Source organism: Thermobia domestica, chromosome 5 (genome assembly GCF_964235325.1).
Source record: "Thermobia domestica chromosome 5, izTheDome1.hap1.1, whole genome shotgun sequence".
NCBI lineage: Eukaryota > Metazoa > Arthropoda > Insecta > Zygentoma > Lepismatidae > Thermobia > Thermobia domestica.
The window spans coordinates 34,751,255-34,776,755 of NC_137458.1; the positions used below are offsets into that span (position 1 = coordinate 34,751,255).

Below are 25,501 nucleotides of genomic sequence, written 5' to 3' on the forward strand. Positions count from 1 at the left end.
GTGTTCAAGACCAGCTTCTCAGCAATTTTGTCAGTTTAGTTGGAGTTAGTAATACTTTAGAAAGTCCGTTGATTAGGAGAATCTCATTATTTTCGGACTGATGTGCTATTTCAAACACTCATTATGAGCAAGAAACTGATGACACTGGATGAAATACTTGCAAATTTCAATGACATAAGTGAGACCGAGTCTGACGCTGAATGCGTTGATATTTCTTCAGATGGAGTACCTGCCGTACAACATCGAATATGATGATTCGGATGAAATATTGAAAAAGGAAGAGATAAGCTCAGAAAACCATACTTCTGCAAATAAGCGTCTTAAAGTAGGTAAGACTATTATTATTATTATTATTATTATTATTATTATTATTATTATTATTATTATTATTATTAAACACAAATTATATGTTTTACATCGTAACAAAATATTCATAATAATTTCAATTATTTTAACAAAAAATATGCAAAAAATTTGCATGCTATTGTGAAAATATATAGCTAGTTTTTTTTTTTTTTTTTTTTTTTTTGGTATCACTATGTTGAAATGTTTCATGAAACGTTTATAGCACAAATAAATAATAATAAATAAACTACAGCCATATTCGATCCACTATTGGATGAGGCCTCTCCCGGAGGGAGGACTTGGTCTACTGCTTCCACGCTGACCAGACGGGTTGGGACAAGGTTCCTATATACCAAGCGGGTTGGGTGAAGAAAGCTGAAGCTCTCACTGTGATCGCCACTATATGACCGCCCCGCTGGTCTAGTGGTGAACGTGGCTGAGTACGGATTGAGGGATCCCGAGTTCAATTTCCGGCGCTGGGAAGAATTCTTAGACTACTAGCCTGTGGCGTAACCAGGAATTTCGAAGCTACCAAAACCAAAAAGCTTAGAGGTCTAAATGGGAGACAACTTACTTTCTCGTATGTTTGGATAAATCATATTTCAACCAAAGAAGTAGAATCTCTAAAGGAATTGTTCGAAAGAACAGGTAGTTTACCATTCTTTTTATGTCAGAGCTTTCATGATTAGAACGTAGCATATCTTATTTATAAAACAATCACTCTATACTGACATTTTCTGGTTTGAACTACTGCAGGTTTAAGACTGTGTATGCTATTTTAGGTTATGTCAGGTTATGTGTTTCCACAAATTCTAAATAAGGAGAGAAAAGGTATAGAAATGCATAGATGCGTATTACAACCATATTAGTAAAATATATTTTGTGTAATACGTCACGTTTTATTTGTGAACAATGTTTTTGTGTGACCCTTCTCCTTGTAGAGGAGTGAGTGAACTTTGTTCTGTGTAAGACTGCAAGTTTAGATGTGTGTAGATTAGGTTAGTTTAGTTCAGTTAGGCCATGAGCTTGAACAAACTATCTAAGAATAATAACTATCTAGGAATTAGAATGATATATAACATTACTATATAATAAACTGACATTGTATATAATACATTTAATAATATCACTCTAATAATATTATATTCATAAAAAATAGCATGTTTCTTAAATTTGTATTATTGGCAAAAAACACATTGATCAATAAATATTAAGTTAGAGTTCCAAGAAGCTTTTTGTTTTATTGAATGAAAGTCACGTTTTATTATGCAATAAATATTAGTGGTTTAGAATACAATATTTAATAAAAATGGAATGGGTCATTTTCTACCCATTCCCGCCGTTCTAGAGAGTATCAAAAACACCGCCGTTCTAGTGTTAAATAAAACGAGATTATTGGCATATTGTTTTCCCGCAAAGCAATTTCATAACACGTCACCTTTAGTTTTTAATTCAATTCTTTTCTAGTTGCACTGTAAATATCTTCAATCCGTACAATTAATTGCAGGGAATGAAGAGGGGTAGAGATCTGTAGCTGAGAACTTTCACATATCATGCATGCTGTTGTTCATAGGATTGTGTTGGAAAGTTGGGAGGGGAAGATCGAAGGTTTCCCGTATTCTTATGAAAAAAAAATTGCAGGTTTAACTTAACAAATGATTCAATGTAAATATAAAAGTACGTCTTTAACAATCGAACTTATCCTTCAAATACTGCAAATACCTATCGTATTTCACACGTTCTTTTAACAATAACTGGGCGTTGAATTTGTTACTTTCGCTAGTGTTAAAAACAGACGAACTCACTTTAGGCAGTTTGAAGAGTTTACATTTACTAAGGTTTCAGGTTCGCAAGAAAATGCTCCCCACTTTTAATGTAAATATGATAATACTTTTTCTGTAACTGCCAATCTGAAATATTATTCTTCAACTCTAGAATATATGTAAAAACAATTCTTAAGTTCAACAATACCAAATCATTGCAGGTGTCTGCTTTCTCTGAAAAAACACTAACGGAAGGCAATATTCTGCTTAACCTACAAAGACCTCCCGTTTCTCTAAAGCAGGAGCAATTCTATATGGTTTTATACGCCAAAACTTTAAGGATTGTGAAATCATAAGTGACCAAGTGATTTCTGCCTATAGCTTTACTTCTAAGACACAATGCATTAATACTCACCAAGCGAAGATACTAAAAATAACACTTTTCACGAAGATAGTGGCATTTTTGACCCATCAATATTTTTATTGTTTTTAAGGAAAATATAGTATTATTACTAGATTTCCAATTAATTTAAAGCTTAATATTAGTGATGAGCATATTGGTTTTCAGTGGCGGATCTAGAAGCTAAAATCTCGGAAGCAGCCAGAACCAACAATATGATAGCTTATTATACACTTCCAAAATATATAAATAATATCTTCAATTATTTTTTGTCACTCAAAAAACTGTACCATGCTATTCCATTGGTACATATTTTAAAGGAAATTATCTCATATCCTACAAATTTGCAAGGAAATATCCCACATTCCCGCCATTGATATGAATTTCCCGTTTTGTGAGACTTTTTTGCCACCTGGTAAGACTGCTGACATATTGGAGCATGCTAAGGGAATGAGTAAAGAGTAGAAATGGTCATGGATAGTGAGTAAAATGGCAACAAATCGGACGATATGAGGCAGACAAGACAAATAAAATATCTCTCACGTAAACAGCGAAGACCGGGTCATTCAAAACCCAGACAGAGAATTGTTTATTTGTGGTTGACAAATAAAGAGTGGTTGGGTAATAGAAGTGCTACTGCATAGTACGTAGGTTAAAAAAAAAAATAAACATTCGGAAAAAGGAAGACGAAATAGGAAAAAAGTTAAAATTAAACATTTATGGGCCAAAAATGGCCCGATCTCCGTTGCGCGAGTTTTAACACATACACTCGGTTTCTCGCCATTGCAGATGGTAACACTGCATTAAAAATTATTTTGCATTTTGAACTTGAATTCACTAAATTGATTTGCTTTTATTTTACTAACACTAAATTTCGGACATTTTGTCTTCTTAGTAAACATGGCAACATTGCGTCGAAATTTGAGTTGCTTACTAAATTTCGAATTGCAACTCTGATTGACATTATAAGATTGATTCACTATTTTACAATTCGTACCACAATCTTCACGACTTCTTTTTCTTTTTCGTGACGTTTTATCCCACTTCAGTAGGATTTTTCGAAATTTTAACTGAGCACTATCTCGTTTTGTTTGAAATTTACCCATATGGTTCTAAATTTGCATGGTAATAACACAATTAACATAAGTTTATCATTGACAAGCGCTTTTAATCCATATTTCATTTGGCGTTTATTTTTACTTCTGATTTTTTCAAAGTGCGCGTGGTTTATTCACTAAACTGGTGGACTTTTTCCGAAGAAATTCACAATTCTTCTAATTAAAATTGATCTGCGGGCTACATTTCATGCAACAGCTAATCCATTAATTAATAACCTACTATGTTCGCTAGATTTAGAATTACTGTCAGTTACACAAGAATTTTCAGAGAACAATTTATGAACGTGCGCGAAACCCTTTTTACGTTTACAATTGCTTATACTCACGCAACGTCAATGATCAACAACTCTTAAAATGTAGGACTTTTTTCGAAAACTTACGAAAATTATGCAAGGTATTTCCTTCATTCATTTCTTTGATTTATGCTTAACTGACTACTAACTCACAGCTGACTAATTTACTTTTCAAAGGACCTCGTTTAACAAATGTTGCATTAACAAAGGAAAAACAACTGCTACAGGCGGGAATGCATTCTATAGGTTCTGCGGAAACAAGCTACTAATGCGCTCCGAGATCTTACTTTTGCCTCTAATTTCATCATCATAAACAACAACATTAGTGCAGTTCTTCGCTAACAGGCATGCACACATTTCGTGTATGTCATTTAATCCTTTTCATAACACATATTTTCCTTTTTCGTCCTTTACCTGTTGGTTGTCAACTATTTAATACTAGGTGTGTTTGCCACAATAGCTTCACGACAAAGACTTTCAATAACAGCTGGGATATAAATGCTTACATATTATTCATCTGTACAAATACTAGCTACCACAACATTGTTTACTTCATTACTTTCTTTCTCTTGTAGTTTGAACTTTTCATCAGACCGAACAAAGACTTTGTCAACACCATCTAAACATGCATGACTAAATTTATTTACTTTACTTTTGATTTGTACTAAACCTGTTGAGAATGTCTGAATGCACTCGTCCATCTTGGTTAATTCTACCGTCTGACTTTTCAAACTTTCCTGCAATTCACTACTAGTTTTTTTTTTCTACATTTTATAATTTGCAATTAACATTGTTAGATGAATTTTTTTATCTGTTGTTTCCTTTCATTTTTCAACTCATTTCTAACATCGTTAAGTGACTGCATTGGTTCTGTGTTGGAAGTCATGATTTCATTAAGTACTTCAAGCAAAGTTTGTAAAGTTAAATTTTCGCTCCTTGCTATAATTATATTTTACAAAATACACAACATACAATAAACTTTAATAGCATTTTCAATTCAGCGATCCTAACAAATCTTGACAAATCGATCCTTTTCAAATGTCATAATACACCTAGATCATCTCCCAGACGCTATATCCCCTACAAATCACTTAATAATATCATAATACGAATTATTATTAATTGACCTGTCCCTGTTCGGGCACAATTTTATGACAGTCTTGGGTTTAAGTTCGTTGTTTGTACGCTCTTTTATGACAAGTAAGATTCATTCCTCGCTTGGACGCGGTTTTATGAAAGTATTGGGTTCGAACCATTTACGATCTTGTGTGACAAATCAAAAATTACCTATTCCTCCTTTTTCCCTGTGAAGGAACGGTATTTTGCGACAGTGCCATGTTAACGCCTTTCGGACAAATCCCCCTCACCATAGAGTGACCTCCGCAGGTCCTGATCTATTCCTCACTCCAGACAATACAGACTTGCCCTGCAATGTCTGTCAGCTTGGAATGCACACCTTTTTCCACCGGTGGTAAATCAATGGTGCTGTACCTGGCACTCAAAACTACACGTCACGGTATAGTTTTCTGGGATAAGCACCTGTAAAATTATACAGGAAATAATTACCAAGAATAGGTGATGCAATCATCTATTCTATTTAAATCGTTACACTATAATTATCATGCACAATACATACATTTGACATCCTTTACTTGGAGGAACAATCAAATCACTTGTTTCTTCAATGTCTTTATTATAAAGCAAAACATGTCTGAAAGATTACACGAAATACAAATACGGTAAATGTGGTATCACTATATTTCTTGCCCCTCTGTGTTTTGTATGAAACGTAGAACAAAAATTCGAAGAAATGTGCACGATTTTTGATCCTGGCTTACTTCTCGTATGACTATTTCTCGCTGCATGGCGGGTTTACTGTACGTTGTAAAAGATTGTTCCTTTGAGATAATTCAATTTGTTCTCATTTGAAAAATTGGAGCCATTTTGTTTCACTTGGAATCAAAATGTAATCACTGAATACCAAGATTTAATGTTTATAATCAGAAAATGTCACGCGTTGTGTATTATTGAAAACGTTTGCATTCTAGAGACTAATATGAATCGTGTCAAACTCCAGCCATCAGTTATTGTACATTTGCTTCTCCGCGCCCCTAATTTGTCTCTACCACCGTCGCGAGACAGGGTGCGTCATTCTAAACCTTAGCATAAAACCAGAAGAAATTGTCAAAATATTCTTAAACATTTATTTTTATTTTTTATAGATTATATGTATGTATATACAAGTCTTTAACTTTGATGTATTCGTAAAATTATATTTGTATACGTGGTCTTTAGGCTACTGCGACAAACACACTTCACTTTAAAATATGATAAATCGTTCTGTTTTATTCACACACATACATGTACAGTTTTTCAGGTACGACCAGTCATCAGCAGTTAAAATAAACGAATATTACTATGTACAAATTTGGAGTTGTTACAATTGTCAATGCGATAAATAGTTTTTTTAAATATGGGTGCAGTGTGAAGAAGATGTTTCACCCCTGATCTATTCCTCTATTGCAACCAAAGGTGACTGCCATCAGTTATAGCTTCTGGTTTCAACGTTAATCTCCATAGAACAAGAACAGTAAGGGATAGGGAGTAATGGATTTTTATATGAATTCAGCGTCCAAAATGCAGCTTTTTGTTATTCCTCCTTCCTAACCAGTAGTTACACATGTATTACTTCAAGTTTCAGTATTGAATACCCATTGTTTGAAAGTCTAGTATAGTTTCACACTGTGAAACGAACTCACTTGTTTGTATACTAAAACAAGAAGTGAGAGAAATTTTCTACAATCTCCGGTTTCAATATTGTTTACTACACATCAAGCATGGTAATAGAGAGAAGCATGAGTTCAGGACCTGAAGAATAGACTACTCCAAGTTTTATTCTCTCATAGAAATTTACAACCAATTATAATTTCAATAGTAATCACCATAGAGCAAAAATGGAAGAGATGCCGAGATATGATTTTTTAAAATAAGAATTCAGCATCTCAAGATTGTCGTCTCGTCTTTATTGCTCTACATAAATCGGATTAAGTGAGAAACTAGAATTCCCAGCTTCAACATTGATCGTCATAGTGGAAAAGCAATTTCAAGCAGCGCTTTTGATATTGATTCACTCCCGCAACAGTAGTTTCCTTAACTTTATTACTCAATTGCAACCAGAACTTATAGAAACTTACTACAACCTCCGGTTACAAATTGATTCTCATAGAACGATAATGATCGTAGGAGGTTTCTACATCGTTTTCTACTACATAATTTCATAACTTCAAGAAAAGACATCAAGCTCTGATTGCTAGTCAAGTGGTTAGCTTATGTTCCTTTCGTGTACGTAGTCACAGGTGGGAAAGCATTGAACGATGGTTCCGATTCTACTTTAGAATGTAGGTCCCGAGTCTTGTATACTAACGTTACTGAAAAGGGATGCTAAACTTCAAGAGATAACAGTAACAATATTCATTCCAGCAGTAGTATTCTAGACTTGTACTATTACTAGTAAAAGCTAATTAAAAAACTAACCTGTTTAAAATTTAAGTTCCGTTTGATGAGGTCATTTAGTCAAACACTTACTTCTCTATCATATTGTACGTCTATGAAACATCTTTAAAAGAAATAAACCATTCAATAGTATTTCGTCTTGTTGATTTCGTTACAGAAAATAACAGAAATGAGCATGAATCTCAGTAAGAAGATTTTTAGAACCAGAATCACTACATATAATCCCTTTATGTTCACCTTTCATTAAAACCAACTTCCTACAGATTTGTCTTGACACTTTGACTCTGACACTAGTAAACAGAAGTAAAAATAACGACCACATTACACCGGCACATATTTCATAAAGCAGCATGGATAATATTTTTTTAAATATTATAAGTCGTGCTCACTATGTGTAATATTGTTAAAAGGAAAAAAATAAACTACTCAACGTAACAACACTAATGCAATTACAGTCCTGTCAGTATTCCTTACTGTAGTCTTTGGTAATTAATGTCCTCACTAAAAGTTATTTACTTAACGTACTTCGATAATATTCCTTGATAACAACTGCTACTAAATTTGGAAATGGAATTTGGACAAATACCAGACTATTTTCGTGTTTACTGACTTATAAACTCTGCAATTAAGTCAGGATAATTACCAATAATCATTGTCATACTTACAGTTTGTCCATGAGGGACACCGTATTTCACAAATACAAAAATTGCATTTCAATATTCACTGAATGAACTGCTGGTGTGGTATTCTGGTTGATGTTCCTAGAGCAACGGCGTGGACAATAGCTATGGCGTATATGTGCCCGTTACTACTTACTGCTGTGATCTGTTCAATTAGAAGTTAATTTGGAATCTAACAGATCAGTAAGTGAAAATTGATTTGTATCTCAAAACCGTGTGAAAGAACGCAAAAGACTTTTCTCATAATACTTCGTAAGTATATTTTCGTATTTCGTAGTAAGAGTATTTTCCAGTTTCGTTGCAACTCAGTCCCAAAATTTTTAAAAGGATAAGGTATCATTGACCACACCTTAAATCCACTTTCAGCAAACTCGATTTTTAAAAAAATGTAATAAAATTTTATTTCTTGCCAGAAGGAGGGTATAATGACCGAAAGTCTGATATTGAGTTAAAGATTTATTTGTTCTTATTGTGAATACATGTATTTGAGTTACCCTTCTAGTTTCAAATACATAATCAATTGCTAGACATTCATCTATAATATTTATCAGGTATATTAAAACATATTTCACATTGAAAATTCCTTACATAGTATTTGTAAATTTACCTTTTCACATAGGCGTTTTTTAAAACATACATTTTAGTTATTTTTCTGTAGAATTATTGGAGTTATATGTATGTAGAAAGCACACCCTAACTTAATATACCGTAATTTAGTATGCTCTGTATAAGAACATGATACACCATACACAAAATTCCCAAATCAAGAACATTTTTGAGTTGGACAAATTTGAATGACAATTTTCTTAAAACAATGTGTTCCACTTTTACATATTTATTCTTAAATACTTTATATTTTCTTGAAAACATTTGAATAGTGACACCTTGTAATACTTTCACAATCATGTAATTCTGTAATTTATTCGTTGTCTCGTCTACAGAAGTAGTTGAAAACGTCAAATACCTAGTCTATTCAACATTTAATACTAACAGCTATTGAGCTATAACAATATTTTACTCAATTCTAATTCATCTTTAAGCATTTTCATCCCTTGTCATGCCAGCAACAGTAAAAGAAGTATCTTGAGCGAAAGATTGTATATGCTCATCTATTTCTAGGTTACATAGATCATTAATATATTTAAAAATATAGCTTGTCCTAAGACTGTTCCTTGTGATACACCATACTGTGGTATAGTTCTATATTCACTTCGAAAGTCTCCAATTTGAGTATCTTTCTTGTTACTTACATAGCTACCAACCTAAAATAACGCTATTCCTCGCATTAAACATTTCTGAAGCTTCTGTAGCAGAATTTTGTGTTATAAAATGCTTTACGTAGATCTAACAAAACAAATTACATTTTTCGTTACCAACTATAGTATCACTAATAATTCTCTTAATCTATATATACAGTATTATGTAGTTTTATCTCTTCGGAAGCTATACTCATTCATTGAAAAACAATATTTTGCTCCATAAGAGCAGCTATTATATTTTTTATACATTTTCCAAAACTTACGCACAATTATAAGTATTGAAGTTGGTCTATAGTTTTTTATATAAGTTTTGAATCTTTTCTTTGAATCGGTTTTATGATTGAAATTTTAGATCCACCCGAAAACGTTCCGGTTTCTATTCTTAGGCTAAATATGTATTGCCGCATTGTAAGGATATATTGTTTATGTTTCTTCAATCCATTTAAAGTTATTTAATGTATTCTAGGTGATGTTTTCGATTTTGTTCAATCTTAAGTTTGGGACATCGTTTGTTAACCATACTATATATCGACATCTTGATAATACCATCTAAAAAGCTTTGATAACAGTTTAAAATCAATTTCGCCTTACTACGCGGTGTGGTTTTCGTACATTATTATATTTTTAAGTTTACATGAATTTATCTCCAAAAATAAACACAATGATTTACATTCACCCAAATCATTTCTTGGACTCAATAAGCTCAATTTGTATATGCATTGTTATATATATATATATATATATATATATATATATATATATATATATATATATATATATATATCAGCGTTTCTTCAAAGCTTGGCTATTTGTGTAACAAATTGCGAAACAAATTTAATTTGCATCGCAATTTGACTTTTGTATCGCATTTTTGGTAACAAAGGAAAACATTATTTTGTTATTATTATTATTATTATCATTATTATTATTATTATTATTATTATTATTATTATTATTATTATTATTATTAATTTACATATGATGAAAATTTTTAGTATTACGAGCCAGTATGATAATGAAAAGCAAAGTAGGAAAAGAAATAATAATTATATTTAGAAAATTTTGTATCTATGACACATTCCAATGGTAGTTGCTTTCGAATGTGTTTATATGAAGTTTTTCTAATTAAGATTTGAATCCGTAATGACTTAAAAAAACATGGAATTGAAATTACAGTCTACGAAGAAAACTTATCTACGATAAAATCAAAATAGCTTAATTTCACACAAAAGTTCATTTTCTGTCTCTTGTTGTAAAAAATGAAATCTTTGAGTTTTACGTCCAACGGTTATGCCGGTTAGGCTAAAGGAGACGATGATGATGAGTAATGAATGAAATAGTGGAATGAAGAAAGTGGGAGGAAACGGGAGAACCCCGAGAAAACCCACGCACACGGTGTTTGTCCACCACAAAGTTCACTTGGCGGGGGCTGGGATCGAACCCGGGACCCCAAGCACCAGAGGTGAACGCTCTACCACTGAGCCACCGCGGCCCCGTCTCTTGTTGTAGTCAATTGCTACTCTGATCCAGTACGTTTTCTCATTTCTTAAAATGTTTTAAAACCAACATTATTTTTTCTTCGTCATTTCAATGCAAAACAGGAATGCGTAGCAACACGAGTGATATTTACGCTATAAAATAATATCGAAAGATAACAGGGCAAAAGATGTTTTAGCTAGTAACCCAGTTTTCGAAACGAAAGCTTGGTTCTTGAATTCTGAGAGCCCATTGAGCCGTCATCTCTGAAGACAGAATAAACTATAGAAACGGATATGGCATCTGTCGTCAAGTTCTCAGACAGTTTCCAGTAATTTGGTATGTAGTCCCTAATAGATTGTGTTCTTGAGAACCTATCAAACACAAAGAAAAACGTCGAGTTGTCGAGGAGTTTCATCATTGAGCTTTAACTGTACGCAAGATCGATAGAAGGAAAGGCAATGGTTGACTCTCTTCTACTGCAAAAGATGACACGTCAGTAATAAACTATGATCATAGATGTATCTTTTGGTCAAAATGTGTTTCAGATTGCTTTTATAGAGGCTTACTCAGGGAATGTTTTGTACTCTTTCCCACTTCCATATTCTATATCTCATAGGCAAACAAATGTTATTCTACAGTTTCTTTTGTAGACTGATTTTGTAGTATGATAATAAGCAAGTTATAATGCGTATCACTTTTCCGAGAAGATAGTGCACAATGAATAAAAATAAAATTCCTGCTAATCTCAACGGTTCTCTATTTGTAACAAACAACCTTTTCTTAACAAATAATTTACTTAATGTTTTTGTTATTTTAGTTCTTTTTCATGTGTGTCTGGAAATAAACATCTTTCTTACAACTACAGCATGCTATTATTCTAAGCAAAACACTAGTTTTCAATAACACCGTTAAAATTGGCACCAACGTCTGTTACAACTGAGCGTAAGTGAATCATTCTTTTAACTAAATGAGTCTTAAAATGTTATCACTTATTAGTAAAAGAATCATTACACTAGCCAACAGTGAAAATGTAACTGGAATGAAATAAATGTTTGTTAACCATATCGACCACGCTGATAACGAAAACGACAATGAAAAACTCGAATTAGCTCTCGTTTCCATGTTAAAGGTGGGGGGTGCATTTAATTATAATTATTACTGTAAGTCCCTTCCCATATAGGTTTCAAATCCCGCTGATGTTAAAATAATTAAATTTCCTGCAGGCAACAATAGCTGTGTGTATTTTGTCGTTATTATTACCCAGGGCTTGTAGATACAATGGGGTTAGGGGGAGAGGAGAGGAGAATATTTCATTTAAGCGTACTTTCAGTCTATTACAAGCTGTGTTGTGTTCGGGTGCTGGAAGAACATGTTATAGAAGTGTAGTTAGTGCATATGGTAATTGTAATTTCTGTGATTCAATATGCCTCGCAAATGCGCAAACAATGCTGACAATTTTTGCTACATTTCCGGACAGGCTACATTGAAATCGAAAAGGAAGCCAAAAATGACATGTATTAGGAAGGCGTACAGACTGTAATTTGGCTGTGAAATTGGGGACCAGGATTCCTGATGTGTGATGCATATCTTGTGTCTCGAGTCTTCATTTCTGAGTGAATCGTAAAAGATCTTCCATGGGCTTTGGTATACCCATGATCTGACGAGTACCATCAAATCATGTGGATGATTGTTACTTTTATATGACAACTCCATAACACATAGTATTTTCAAGAAGAAAAAGTCTTCCATTATATATCCTAACATAATGTCGGCCATGCGACCAAAGGCATCACGGAGACGGACTGCCTGTTCCTGTCCCACCTGATTGTGATAGTGACGAGGGCGGTAGTGAAACTATTGCTGCACCATCACCTTCAAAACCCCGGTCTTCCAAAGATTCTGATTTTGTGTTTAACGATGAATGTACAGAATCACAAAATAACACGGTGTGAACTTAATAATCTAGTGAGAGATCTGGAATTCCGAACTATTGACGTCAAGACTACAACAGTGGAATTGTCTTGATAAGACAGTAAATGTGACTGCATTCCGTAACCGCCATATGCTATTCCTTCCATTTTTTGAAAGTGAAAAGAAATTGATATTTTGTAGTGATGTAGAGGGACTAATACTCCTTGTAGACGATCCAAGAAAGCTTGAACAAGACTCTTGTTCAAGACCATTCAAGACTATTTGATGAAAAAGACGTCAGCACTGACGTCATTTTTCTCTTGAATTCAATAGTTTCGTTCAAGAAATTTCGTTTCGGTCCTGTTCTAAACAATCAAATTCAAGAGCATTCAATAGCCAATCAGCGTTCAAGTTTGAGTGCAGGAAAATACAAAACAAGTAAGATTGCGTCGTGAGACAGAGTTGAAGTTGAATAAATATCTTTTCGTTACTCTTTTCCATAATTATATGATATTCCAAGTGTGTATTATGATAAACAAAGCTAATATTTGCGCCAGAAGATATTGTTAGTATTTTTTGTTGATAATATTCACGATTTATATAGTTATAATCTTTGCATGCCCATAACTTTTGTTAAATTTTGAGGCAATGAGAAGTATAAGTATTAATTTGAGAATTTAATATACAAGATTACCGGGTGTAGATTAAGAAAGAAGAGTCCATTAAATAAAAAAAAATATATAACAGATTTTTCTTGATTTAATAAGACGTTTTGTACTGTTATTAATCTCTGATAATATCAAATAATTGCGTACAGATTGATAATATGCTCACAAACTGAAGTATCCTGGAAATGATTACATGTTATCCTACTGTAATCTAAGTATTTTATCACGAAATCCACACGTAGTATTTGAGAAGTTATTTCTTAAGGTAGAGGTTGCTTTCACCTGTGCAGATTAATTTTACTAGTGCTTTCCCGTAAGGTACAAATGTGCATCCTAACATATGCTACATACAAGACTGTGCAAAAATAATAATAAATAAAATCGAGATGCTATTTAACAGTGTCGGGGCAGGAGCATTGAAGGGGGTCCACGGGAGAGTAGTCCGTACGGAGCAGGCGCGTCATCGACTGAGGTTATAGTACAATAATAAGAATAATGTATAAATTAGAATAGTGCAACAAACCCTTGACATCGTATTCACTCATTTGAATTGAACTATAGCTCTTGTAATGATTTGATACTGGTAACATTAAACTTCTAAACATAAAACACTGGTTTCCTACATTATGCAGACATGTTTCGACAGTGGGAATTATTACGGTATCTCAGATAATACGGTATCTCTGCTTCATACACACTCACACATTTTAACAGTAAAAATTACTATTCGTTTGACGGGTTATTCTTAATCAGTACCAAAACAGAGATAAATTTGTGAAGAAAGTCTGATGCAGATATGGGTGGTAAGTTCTGTAGCTGAAAAATATTATCATTGTTTCGTTTGGTTTTCTGTGATTTCAGCCTTTTCTTTAAACAGTCTTCGATGCAAAGCATAAATAACATCAAAAGGCAGTCATTGCCTCGTGATACACACAATTTTAGGAAACAGTTCGAATTTTCTTTCTGAGTGTGGTTCTGTCATTAGCACGCCATTTGCAGAATCATATTTTTTTTTAAAAAAAAGCTTAGTATAGGGAACGATTTTATACCTAAGCAGCACTTTACTTTTTTAACGTCACCTAACCTAACTCGGATTTAATGTAAAAGGGACAAACTACTTAGTGAAAATTCGATGGGATTGCTGCAAAATCAATTGACCTGTTTTCTAAATTATTTAATATAATCTATTAAATTACAAATTCCTGCAGAAAGTTAAAAAAATATGCTAATATTATAGCTATTCATGCGCAGGTCTGAACTAAATCAGTACGCAGTTTCGCTTTCATTTGTTTTCATAGTTACAGTCTCTTGTTTTGGACTGCCATCTATTAACAAGAATATAAAACAGATTCAATACCTCTATGATCATGTAAAAGTTGTTTCAAGTCCGTTCGAGACTCTTGTTCAAGTGTCTCGAACAATACTCCTTTGAACGTATAAATTTGAGGCATTGAATGGTCTTGTTCAATCTTTCTTGGATCGTCTACAAGCAGCATAATAGCAGCTATGGGCATGACATAAAAGTGTAAGTGGAGGTTGTTCATCGACTCCTCCAAAATAAGCCTGAAATGTGTCCTCGTGCATAATGGCAACGTGCTACCATCGATTCCGATTGGGTATGCACCTTACATGAAAGATACATATAATAACATGAAATAATTGTTGTTACGATTGAAGTACGACAAGTTTAAGTGGCAGATTTCCGGGGTTCTGAAAGTCATAGGCATGTTACTTGAGCTTCAGCAGTGCTACACCAAATTCTGTTGCTTCCTGTGCCTCTGGGATAGCCGCGCCAAAGCACTTCATTATAAAAAGAAGAATTGGCCTAAGCGTCAGTACATGAACCAGGATCTGAGAATGTTATGCACGAAATACTTATCGAATCCAAGAACATAATTCTTCCTGCTCTTCATATAAAACTGAGCCTAATGAAAAACTTCGTTAAGGCCATGGACAAAACTGGAGACGCTAGAAATTTCCAAGTCTTAGTGAGGCTAAAATAAAAGATGGGATTTTTATGGGTCCCCAGATACCCAAACTCTACAAAGATGAGCATTTCAACATCATCCTGACAGATGATGAAATGTTAGCTTGGGATGCCTTTGTTCAAGTATCCACAATCTTTAGAAAATAAGAGGGCAGAAAACTATAAGGATCTTGTGGCAATTTTTTTTTTCACTGCTACGATAGACTGGGGTGCAACATGTCTCTAAAGTTACATTTCTTAGATTCCCATTTGAACTTCTTTCCTGACAACCGTGGTGCTGTAAGCGACCAGCACGGAGAACGTTTTCACCAGCAAATTTCGGACATGAAAATGAGATACCAGGGAAAATCTGCGTATCCCTTTAGATTGCAATTCAGCACAATAAAGCCAGCTGAATTAACACTTTACACTCAGCACAATTGGCATGAGTGCTGGATGACTTGGTTTTTTGTGCTCCGGAATTCTGGCTTAAATTGAATGTAAAGTGTTAATTGTAGTGATGTGTAGTGATTACAAATGACTATGAATATACAGTAGTAATGTTGGTGAGCATATTATATCAGTAAGTATATGATACGGCAGTATATAACGTAATTATAAGTCGCTTTGATTCTTTGTTTACATTGCTGAACAGAGTAGCCATATCAGTAAGCCTTAATTTCCGGAGTCGATCAGTGATTCGAGATATCGATTGTTGTCATGAGTGTCTGTTCGGAATGTACAAAACCGGTACCGAGACAGGACATATCAGCTAAATTACAGTGCATGGACTGTCATAATTGGATGCATTCTCGGTGTGTGAAATTAAACGAAGCAGACGTTGAGTTTATTAAATCTCAAAACAAACACTGGCGCTGCCCGAACTGTTCAAAGAAACGTCGAAGTAGTATGCAGGAGTCAGTAATATCACCTGAGTCTGTCCCATCTATTGCGGATGTTTATAAACTGCTGATCGATATGAAAGAAGAAATCAGTAATATAAGAAAGTCTTTTCGTGAAATGGAGCGCGATTTAGGCAAGTCCTTAGATTCCTGTCACGAAAAGTTGGACAGTAATCAAACGTTGCTTACTAATCAACAACAATTAATTGAAAAACAGCAAGTGTTGATAGAAAATTTGACAAGTGAGAATAAATTATTGAAAAAGCAAATCCTGGAATTAAAAGCTAAGTGTGTTGACATGGAACAGTACTCTCGGTGTAATACCCTGGAAATATATGGAGTGCCTGAATCCCCCCAAGAAAATATCCCTGAAATTGTAATGAACATCGGAAAGGCTTTAAATGTACACATTGATGAAACAATGATCGATGCTTGTCATCGGTTACAGAAATTCAATAATCGACCTACTACTGGTATTATAGTTAAGTTTGTCCGGAGACATCATAAAGAGTTATTTCTTTCACGAAGAAAAGTAAAGAGAAACCTGTCTACAATTGATATAGGTATGAATAGTGACAATCCAATATATATTAATCAATCCTTGGCCCCAACTAGGAAAATATTGTTTGCTAAGGCAAAGCAGCTGCAACGTGATAAAAACTATAAATATCTGTGGGTAGATTATAGTGGGAAAGTTAAAATCAGGAAAGGTGACCAAAGCCCCATTCATGTAATCTCCTCAGAGGAGGACTTAGACAAACTACAGGGTTAAATTTGTTGTGCTTTGGTCATAAAATCCTTATTAATTTCATTATAATTGTACCTTTTCATGTACATAATGGTTTTTATTATCTCACTGATATCAATTGGTTAATATTTATAAATACTCGTATAGGAGATGGAGTACAAAAATAAACTGTCATTATATTATCAAAATGTTAGGGGTCTCAGGACCAAAACTCACCTTTTTCTCAAAAACATATTAAGTAGTAACTATGATATTATAGCCTTAACAGAAACATTTTTGAATACTGATGTGAAGACTGCTGAATTATTCGATAACAGGTATAATGTTTTTAGAAATGATAGAGACCTTACGTTATCAGGTAAATCTGGAGGTGGGGGTGTACTTGTGGCGGTTAAGAAGTTATATAAAACTATTCATGAGGTAACATATAATGCACAAAATTGTGAATCACTCACAATATATATTCGTGATGAAACTCAAAAGTTATTTATAAATGTTGTTTATATAACACCATCTTCCCCAATAAGTGTATATCAAGATTATTTTAATCATTTAGAACAGAACAACTGTTTAGTTGCTTCCGACATCTTTATAGTTGGAGACTTTAATATAAAAGAAATTGGTAATTCAAATCATAATCTCCTAGGAGGATCGAGAACGTGCCAAAGGCTCCAACAATTTATTTCATATTTTAACATGACTTCATATAATACTATACAAAATTGTAACCTAAGAACCTTAGATTTGGTTCTAGCGAATGTTACAGTGGAACTCGAGCAAGATGAGTCTCCCTTAGTACCTGAAGATGTTAATCATCCTAGTTTATCAATTTCAGTACCGTCAGTCAAAAAAATGCCCATAAGTAAGACAACGCAAAGAAAATATTATAATTATAGGAAAGCTAAATTTTTACAAATTATGCCGTACACTGCGTGATTATGACTGGAAAAACCTATATGATTTCGATAGTGTTGACTTAGCATTAATCTTTCTATATGATTCTTTATATAAATGTTTTGATAATTGTATACCAATATGTACGCAAGTTAGGAAGTCTAGGTATCCGGTATGGTTTACCAGAGAAATAATTCAAACTATTAAAATTAAGAAAAAATGTGCTAAAAAGCGTAAATTCTCTAGGTATTATGACGAAAGATTCAGGAACTTAAGGTCGGAATTAAAACAGCTTATACATAGAGCTTATGATGATTACATTGAACAACTCCAAATGAATGTCAATAATAATATAAAACGTTTTTGGTCATTTGTAAATACCAAACAACAACATAACGTAAGAAATCTAGTGTACACTTTGAATAACGACAACTTTTCCCAAGGCAATATTTCAAACGGTTTTGCAAAATATTTTTCTTCAGTTTACAGTCAAACCAACTTTAGTTATAAAATTAACGATGTTCTTGGAGATTTTCCGAACATACATCACAAACTTGATATTTTGCATTTTAACTATGTTACTTCAGATGAGGTTAAAAGTGCTATTAAGCATCTCAAACCCAAACAATCTTGTGGCCCAGATGGAATTCCTTCTTACGTTATTAAAGCATGTGGAGATGTTCTATGCGAACAAATTAAATTTATTATTAATTTGTCATTGAAAACTAATATTTTTCCTCAAAAATGGAAAGAAACAAAAATAACTCCAATTTTGAAATCAGGTAATTCGAATGTTATGACAAATTATAGGCCTATTTCAATAATTAATTCAATGTGAAAGTATATGAATACATACTATACGAAAAGGTGTTTAATCATGTGAAAATTTGCATTTCTCCAAATCAACATGGCTTTTTCCCTAACAGATCAACAGTAACAAACTTGTTACAATTCTCACAGGAGATCTACAATTGTTTTGAAAAAAAGGAACAAATGGATGTAATATATTTGGACTTTGCTAAGGCTTTTGACAAAATAGATCATGAAATATTAATAACGAAACTTATAACATTCGGATTATCCAAAAATTTAATTATGTTGTTTCTATCTTATTTACATAATAGAAATCAATATGTAGAGTTTCAACAAGAAATTTCTTATCAGTTTGTAAGTTCATCTGGTGTTCCGCAAGGTTCCAATCTTGGTCCTTTGTTGTTTTTAATTCTAATTAATGATTTGCCTGAGGTTGTAGAAAATTCCAATTGTTTGTTATTTGCCGACGATGTAAAGATTTATAAATCAGTTACAGCTGAAGAAGATAGCAAAATTTTACAACAAAACTTGAATAAAATCATAGATTGGTGCGGTTTAAATAAACTACAACTGAACGTAAATAAGTGTAAAAGTGTAACCTTTAATAGAAAAACAAATTAGTTAAATATGTATACAAAATTAATAATATCCAAATAGAGAATGTTACATCGATTAGAGATCTTGGTGTAATTTTTGATTGTAAATTAACATTTGGTAATCATTTAGTTAGTGTTATAGACTCAGCAAATAGAGCCGTAGGTTTTGTTATCAGAAACACAAAAATATTTTCACAACCATCAGTAATTATCAAGTTATATGCAACCCTAGTTAGAAGCAAATTAGAGCATGCGTCGGTAATCTGGAGTCCCCACTTTAAGAGAGACATCCAAGCAATTGAGGTGATTCAAAACAAATTTTTGAGATATTTATATTATAAAACATTTAAACCAGATTCAACAACTTACTTGTCAGTGTCACTTTTACGCTCGCTATTCAACCTAAGTAGCTTAAAGGATAGAAGAATTGTACATTCTCTTATTATTTTAAGAAATATATTGACAAATAGAATTAATAGTTCAACACTGTTGCTACATATCCCTTTCTATGTACCAAGATATCGCTCCAGAAATCAAAATATCTTTTATATACCTATGTCGAAAAGTTCAACTCATGCACACTCACCTATTATACGAATGCTGAGAGTCTATAATAAATTAAATGATAGAATAGACCTATTTTCAGATGGAAAAGTTAAATTTGTTAAACTTCTCTATGAAATACTGAATAATGACCATGTATGATCTATTATTATTTGTTAACGTACTGATATATATTATATATATGTATATTATTGTTCTCGTGGCTGGATTGTACATTCTTTCCTTTTAATTTTTTAGTATTTTTTCTTTCATTTTTTCTCTTTCCATGTTTTATTTTTCTTCTTTGTAAAGTCATGTTACCATCAATTATGTAAGTCAAGAAGGTATGTTGTGGGTGTATGCCTGTGTACTTTCATATAAATAAATAAATAAATAAATTAATTAATGATAGCCGATTACTGTTGGACACTAATTAGAAAATGACCAGCAGAAAACAACAAATGACAGGCAAAGCGGTTGCACCTTCAGTGACCTTCCTCCGAGGGATAACAAGGTAAATACATACATAAGCTTATGCAGAGAATAACGTAAAATTATCATAACTTCTAAACAAAACCTAATCTTGGATTTCCATTAGCATTTTCGTTATCACCATACTAGAACACATAAAGATTAGCTGTTCTCAGGCCAGTTACAGAAAAAAAGTAAAATTTTGTTGGTTAGTGTTATTTAACGAGTGAGAGAAATGGGTGGAAAACATCAAATGATTTGAAATGAACAGAGTAAGTCATGAACTGCGTAAAACAACTGTTAATATAAAATATAACAAAGACTATACACTAAAATGCAACACATATCCAGAAATACTATTGACAAAATATTGAGAAATTTCTACAATAGTTATATTCATTGAGTACACTATTAATTAACAGCAATTAAGCATTAGAATTATAAATACACTTATTCACATAAGGGACATTCCATATCAAATCAATAAATCATCAGACCATCTCAGATTTTTCTTTAAAAATGGTACACAGCTTTATTACTATGGGAGGTGAAAAATTCCAAATATTACCTTTATATTACCTTTACCTTTATTATATATAAATTCCTTTGATGCTGCAGGTGAATAGCTAAAGGCAAAAAATGGTTATTGAGCTGAACCCAGATATTCACATGGTCAATATCTTGCTATTTGGTTTATGTTGAATTTTGAATCGGATGTCATTTAATGCCCAAAATGCAACTTTCTGATGTTTTAGTACAAATATCAGACTATAATTAGGACAATTTTGTACTCATTCACAAGGACATTTTGTGCAAAATTCAAAATTCAAATTTTATTTCGAAATTTTGAAATGTTATTTTTTATTGTACAGGTTTCTTCAATATAGTACGACTTGCAGAAAAACCTTTGGGCTTTTCAATGATGTTTGTTCCATCTCTCTGGTGCATATATTAACCATTTTATGACAATTCTTATTAATCACTGCCACTGAAAAATGCCTTTTTTTAATTTTTGCACACCCTGTATAGGGACACTTTCAGGTGGAGAGAGGTAATATTTTGAATTTTTTCATCTCCCACTGTAATAAAGCTGTGCACCAATTTTTACGAGAATCTAAGGTCGTCAGGTCGGTTTTTGTCATTTCATTGGTTGATTTCACATGGAAACGTCCCATAATCAATTTGTGAATTTTTAAAATAAATTCCCTAAATACAAGCATTATGCAAGAATTCTTGAATCAACCGCTAGATCATCAAATCAATAAAAGGTTTCTAATGTGTTCGCATTCTATCATTATACTCACTTGATTCAAAAGTCTGCTTCACCACGAGAAACTACGTAGGCTATGTAGCTCAAATAATTAAAAATAAAGTATTGGTATTAAGAACTCCTTCGGGAAAAGTCTGCTTCCTATTAGCCCCTTCTATATAGATTACTTAATTGTGAAAGCGACTGTATGTACCAATACCTTTAATCTTTTATCTGGCAACAAGATGGTCCACAGCATGGTTCCTATTTCTTATTTCCTAAATAAATACATAGTTGAATAGATCGTCGCCGTAGGATATTAGACTGACCTCCTCGTTCATGCCATTTTTATACCTTGTGATTCGGCTCTTTGAGAAATTACATTTGAATGATTTGCTAGAAGTATTGAATTTTTTGATGAAATTTAACACACTAGGGATTTGTTACCAAACATATGTAAGTATTATCATAGTCATTTAGAAGGAATTAGAAATGATAAGAAACATATGAAGCATGTGGGGTATTTTCTGATTCTCTTACCTTTCTAAAGCAGGAAATAAACATTTCTGTATTACAAATATAAACTTCCACCCTCATAGAAGAAGTTGTCTTTTCTGCCACCTTGTTGTATATGTCGTTATTAAAGAATAGCGAAAACTTAACTCTGTCAAAGACGTTAAAAGTTACAATCGTATTTAATACAGTGTACAAGAACCAGTTTCTTTTCAAACTGACGTCTTCTAAGTGTTCTGCGTCTACAAGTCTCTGTAAGGATATTGAATGAATTTCGGGTGGAAAATCATCCATAAGGACTAGCACTAAATTTCGTGGAATCGTGCGCATTTATCAATAGATAGATGCCGTCAATTCTTAGATTGTGTGGAGATGATCGCTATTTTAATTCACCACCTCACCTGCAGATTTAACATATTAGTACTAATTACTTTGTTTGTTCCTGAAGGCGAGGCTTTTTCCTCTTAATAATAAACGTAATAATAATAATAATAATAATAATAATAATAATAATAATAATAATAATAATAAAGCTCGAGAAATTGAAATCATTAATTTATCATGAAGTACACCAGATTTCACAGCACAAACTGCCACACCTCCAAAAGCGCATTCATGCGGGCAGAGGACATTAGCATGCATTTACTTCAAAAGGAGCCCAAACTTTTATTATGTGTTCGTTGTGTATGTTACTCTTCATATTATGACCAATAAAATTGTTACAATTTTCTACTGTTCCTTATTTATTGGATTAAATATATACAATATACAGCACTATGTTGTGTCGTCTTTTTCGTTGTTTAAGCAGTGTCACTTTTATCCCACTTTTAGACTATATGAATCCTGTGAAGTTTCTCACTCAACATTTCCCTGACACTAAGCGAAATCATCTTCTACTCATGAACATTATAGACTTCCTGCAGTTATAGCCCTCGCATTTGCTTTTGTTCATTTGAAATTGAAGCTTGTGGGACTAAAAGTTTCGACATAAGGATAAAAATTACAAAGAAAGGAAATCCTTCAATTTATGTGCTTCACGAATTTCTTAATTAAAAATACATATACGGTATGTTACTGCAAAATGGATTTTCAACACAGTATAAAAGTAGTTTAGGCTATCAAATAATGATAATATTTTAAGAAAAACTAAGTTTAACTAATTCTAGAAGTAAAATATAATAGTGGACAGACAATCTAAAATGTAAAATTACTAATACCTAGGTACCATCATTATACGTGCTGTAGACATGAAGAGTCTAGCACTTTTTTAGATTCATAAAAATGTTGAACCTGCATTTTCCTTAATCCAAATAAGATCATGCTTTTACTACGCTTAAACTGCTTTGCAAAGTTTTCTAATTTACAGTTACCTCCAAAAACATTTCATCATTATCGGAAATATAACCTTGGTCTTTTAGTTCTTGACAACGCATATCCTTGATGATGACCCTACGATCATTGTCTTTACCATTCAAGGGTTTTCCGAAGTATCTACTGTCATCACCCACAACAGAACGAATGACATCCTCTTTTCTGTCTTTTAAATTAATCAGTTTAAAATTTACTTTCTTCTTGAAAGGCCAGTGCAAAAGAGCATCATATTCTCCAGAACATATCACAATACAAAGGAATAAATCATCACGCCGAAACTTTCTATATATATATTCGACCGGTGTGACATATAACACTACTTTCAACTTATACCCATATTGAGAGTCATAAAAGTAATTACTGTATAAACGATTCATTTCTGTATGTAATTTTAGCTTCTCAGAAATATTTGGAATTCTCCACAAAAACGTGCAATCACTCTTGGTTGTTATTTCAATCAATTTCATTTCCATTGCTTTGAGCTTCTCTTCTAACTTTACCAAAGCAATATCTTTGGTTTCAATCCTCTTCTCTAACTTTACAATCGCAATATCTTTGGCTTCCAGCTGTTTTGAATGATGCTCTACCATATCTTTTGTAAGTTCCGAATGAAGAATATTAGATTCTTGCATATGCTTACGTAATGCAATGGGAAACCCTTCGTAACTGCAACCAACACTTTCAAAGCTACATTTAGCAAAGAGTTTTACACATTCTTCATCAAGATGTGTATCTGTGTTCCCTCTTGCAACACTTACGCCACAATTCTCTGGACAATCTACTGGGAATTTCACACACTTCGAATGATGATCTTCCAAATTTTTGGCCTCCATTTCCTCACTACAATATTCACAAATGACCAGTCTTTTAGGACATTCCCCCAACAAATGTTTCTTCATATCTTTACGCGGCATTTCCCTTCCACATTTATTTTCGCAGTAAATAGGAATTAAATCACACACATCAAAATGATCTTGAAGTATATCAGCCACTACTTCACAAACACAATATTCACACTTCACGATTCTCTTACTGCAAACATTCTCCATATGATGTTCCTTATATAATCTTTGAACCATTACAGCACATTTCTCACATCGAATTAAGGCAAATTCACAGATTTGGATGTGTAATTCTAAATCAACTTCTGACATTTTCCTTCCACAATAATTACAATCAGAGTAAGTTTCTTGAGAATGTTTCTTTTCATGTTCAGACATGTCTAAACGTTGTGTTTTTACAGAACATTTTGTACATTGTATGAGTTCTGTTGTACATTGTTCGACATGATCAGCATATAGTTGCTGAGAGTCAAATTCTTGTGAACAGAATTCACATTTAAAAATCTCACCAATGCAGCCGTTATTATTATTGACAGTGGTACCAGATTGCTGTGATTGAGCTTCGTCACGTACACAATATAATTGGTGGTTTTCCAAGTCTCCTTCGATATACTTTTGGCAATTCTCGCAAAGCTTGTACGTGGGCATTGTCGCTAATGATGAGTATTTCATAAAGTTCGATTACAGGTGTTAATTTTATTTGATTTCCTTGCAACTTTGGAACGTTATTGCGTTCAAAATGAAAGACTACAGAAACATTTTCGTGGTTGTTTGTAGCATTATAAAATGAAAACTTGCAAGTCAAGTTGTGTAGTATATGCAATAGGTGGACTACCAAATTCTGTGATATATCATTTCCCACCTAAAAGAAAAAGAAAAAAATATCAACAATATTGCTTGTTGATTCAAATAATAATTCTTATTTTAAAGATTGCGATAGCAGAAACATAAAAGTGTGCTTACACACTTAAATTTGTCATTCATCTTTTTATTAGACTCCCAAGTTTAGTTCTACAATTATTCGTACAATTATTTCCGACAAGAGTGGGTGTGTGTTTCTTCAGTGGGAATAATCTGAGAACACGATCCACAATTTAAGTTAGAGCGCTTGTCCTGAGCTCTTTTCCTAACAGAGGTACAGAATTTCACTTTTCTCGTTATGAT

The 25,501-nt window shown here is 33.0% G+C and overlaps 1 protein-coding gene across 1 annotated transcript in view; it reads right to left on the reverse strand.

Annotated features, from left to right (window-relative positions):
* Positions 1 to 21,678: 21,678 nt before the first annotated feature.
* The window catches only part of LOC145685853 (TNF receptor-associated factor 4-like), a 45,097-nt gene continuing 41,274 nt past the window's right edge, over positions 21,679 to 25,501 (reverse strand). The window contains exon 2 of the mRNA XM_081758482.1: positions 21,679 to 25,199. Within this exon, the coding sequence (XP_081614608.1) occupies positions 23,480 to 25,009 (1,530 nt within the window). The 5' untranslated portion in view covers positions 25,010 to 25,199 and the 3' untranslated portion in view covers positions 21,679 to 23,479. The remainder of the gene's footprint in view (positions 25,200 to 25,501) is intronic.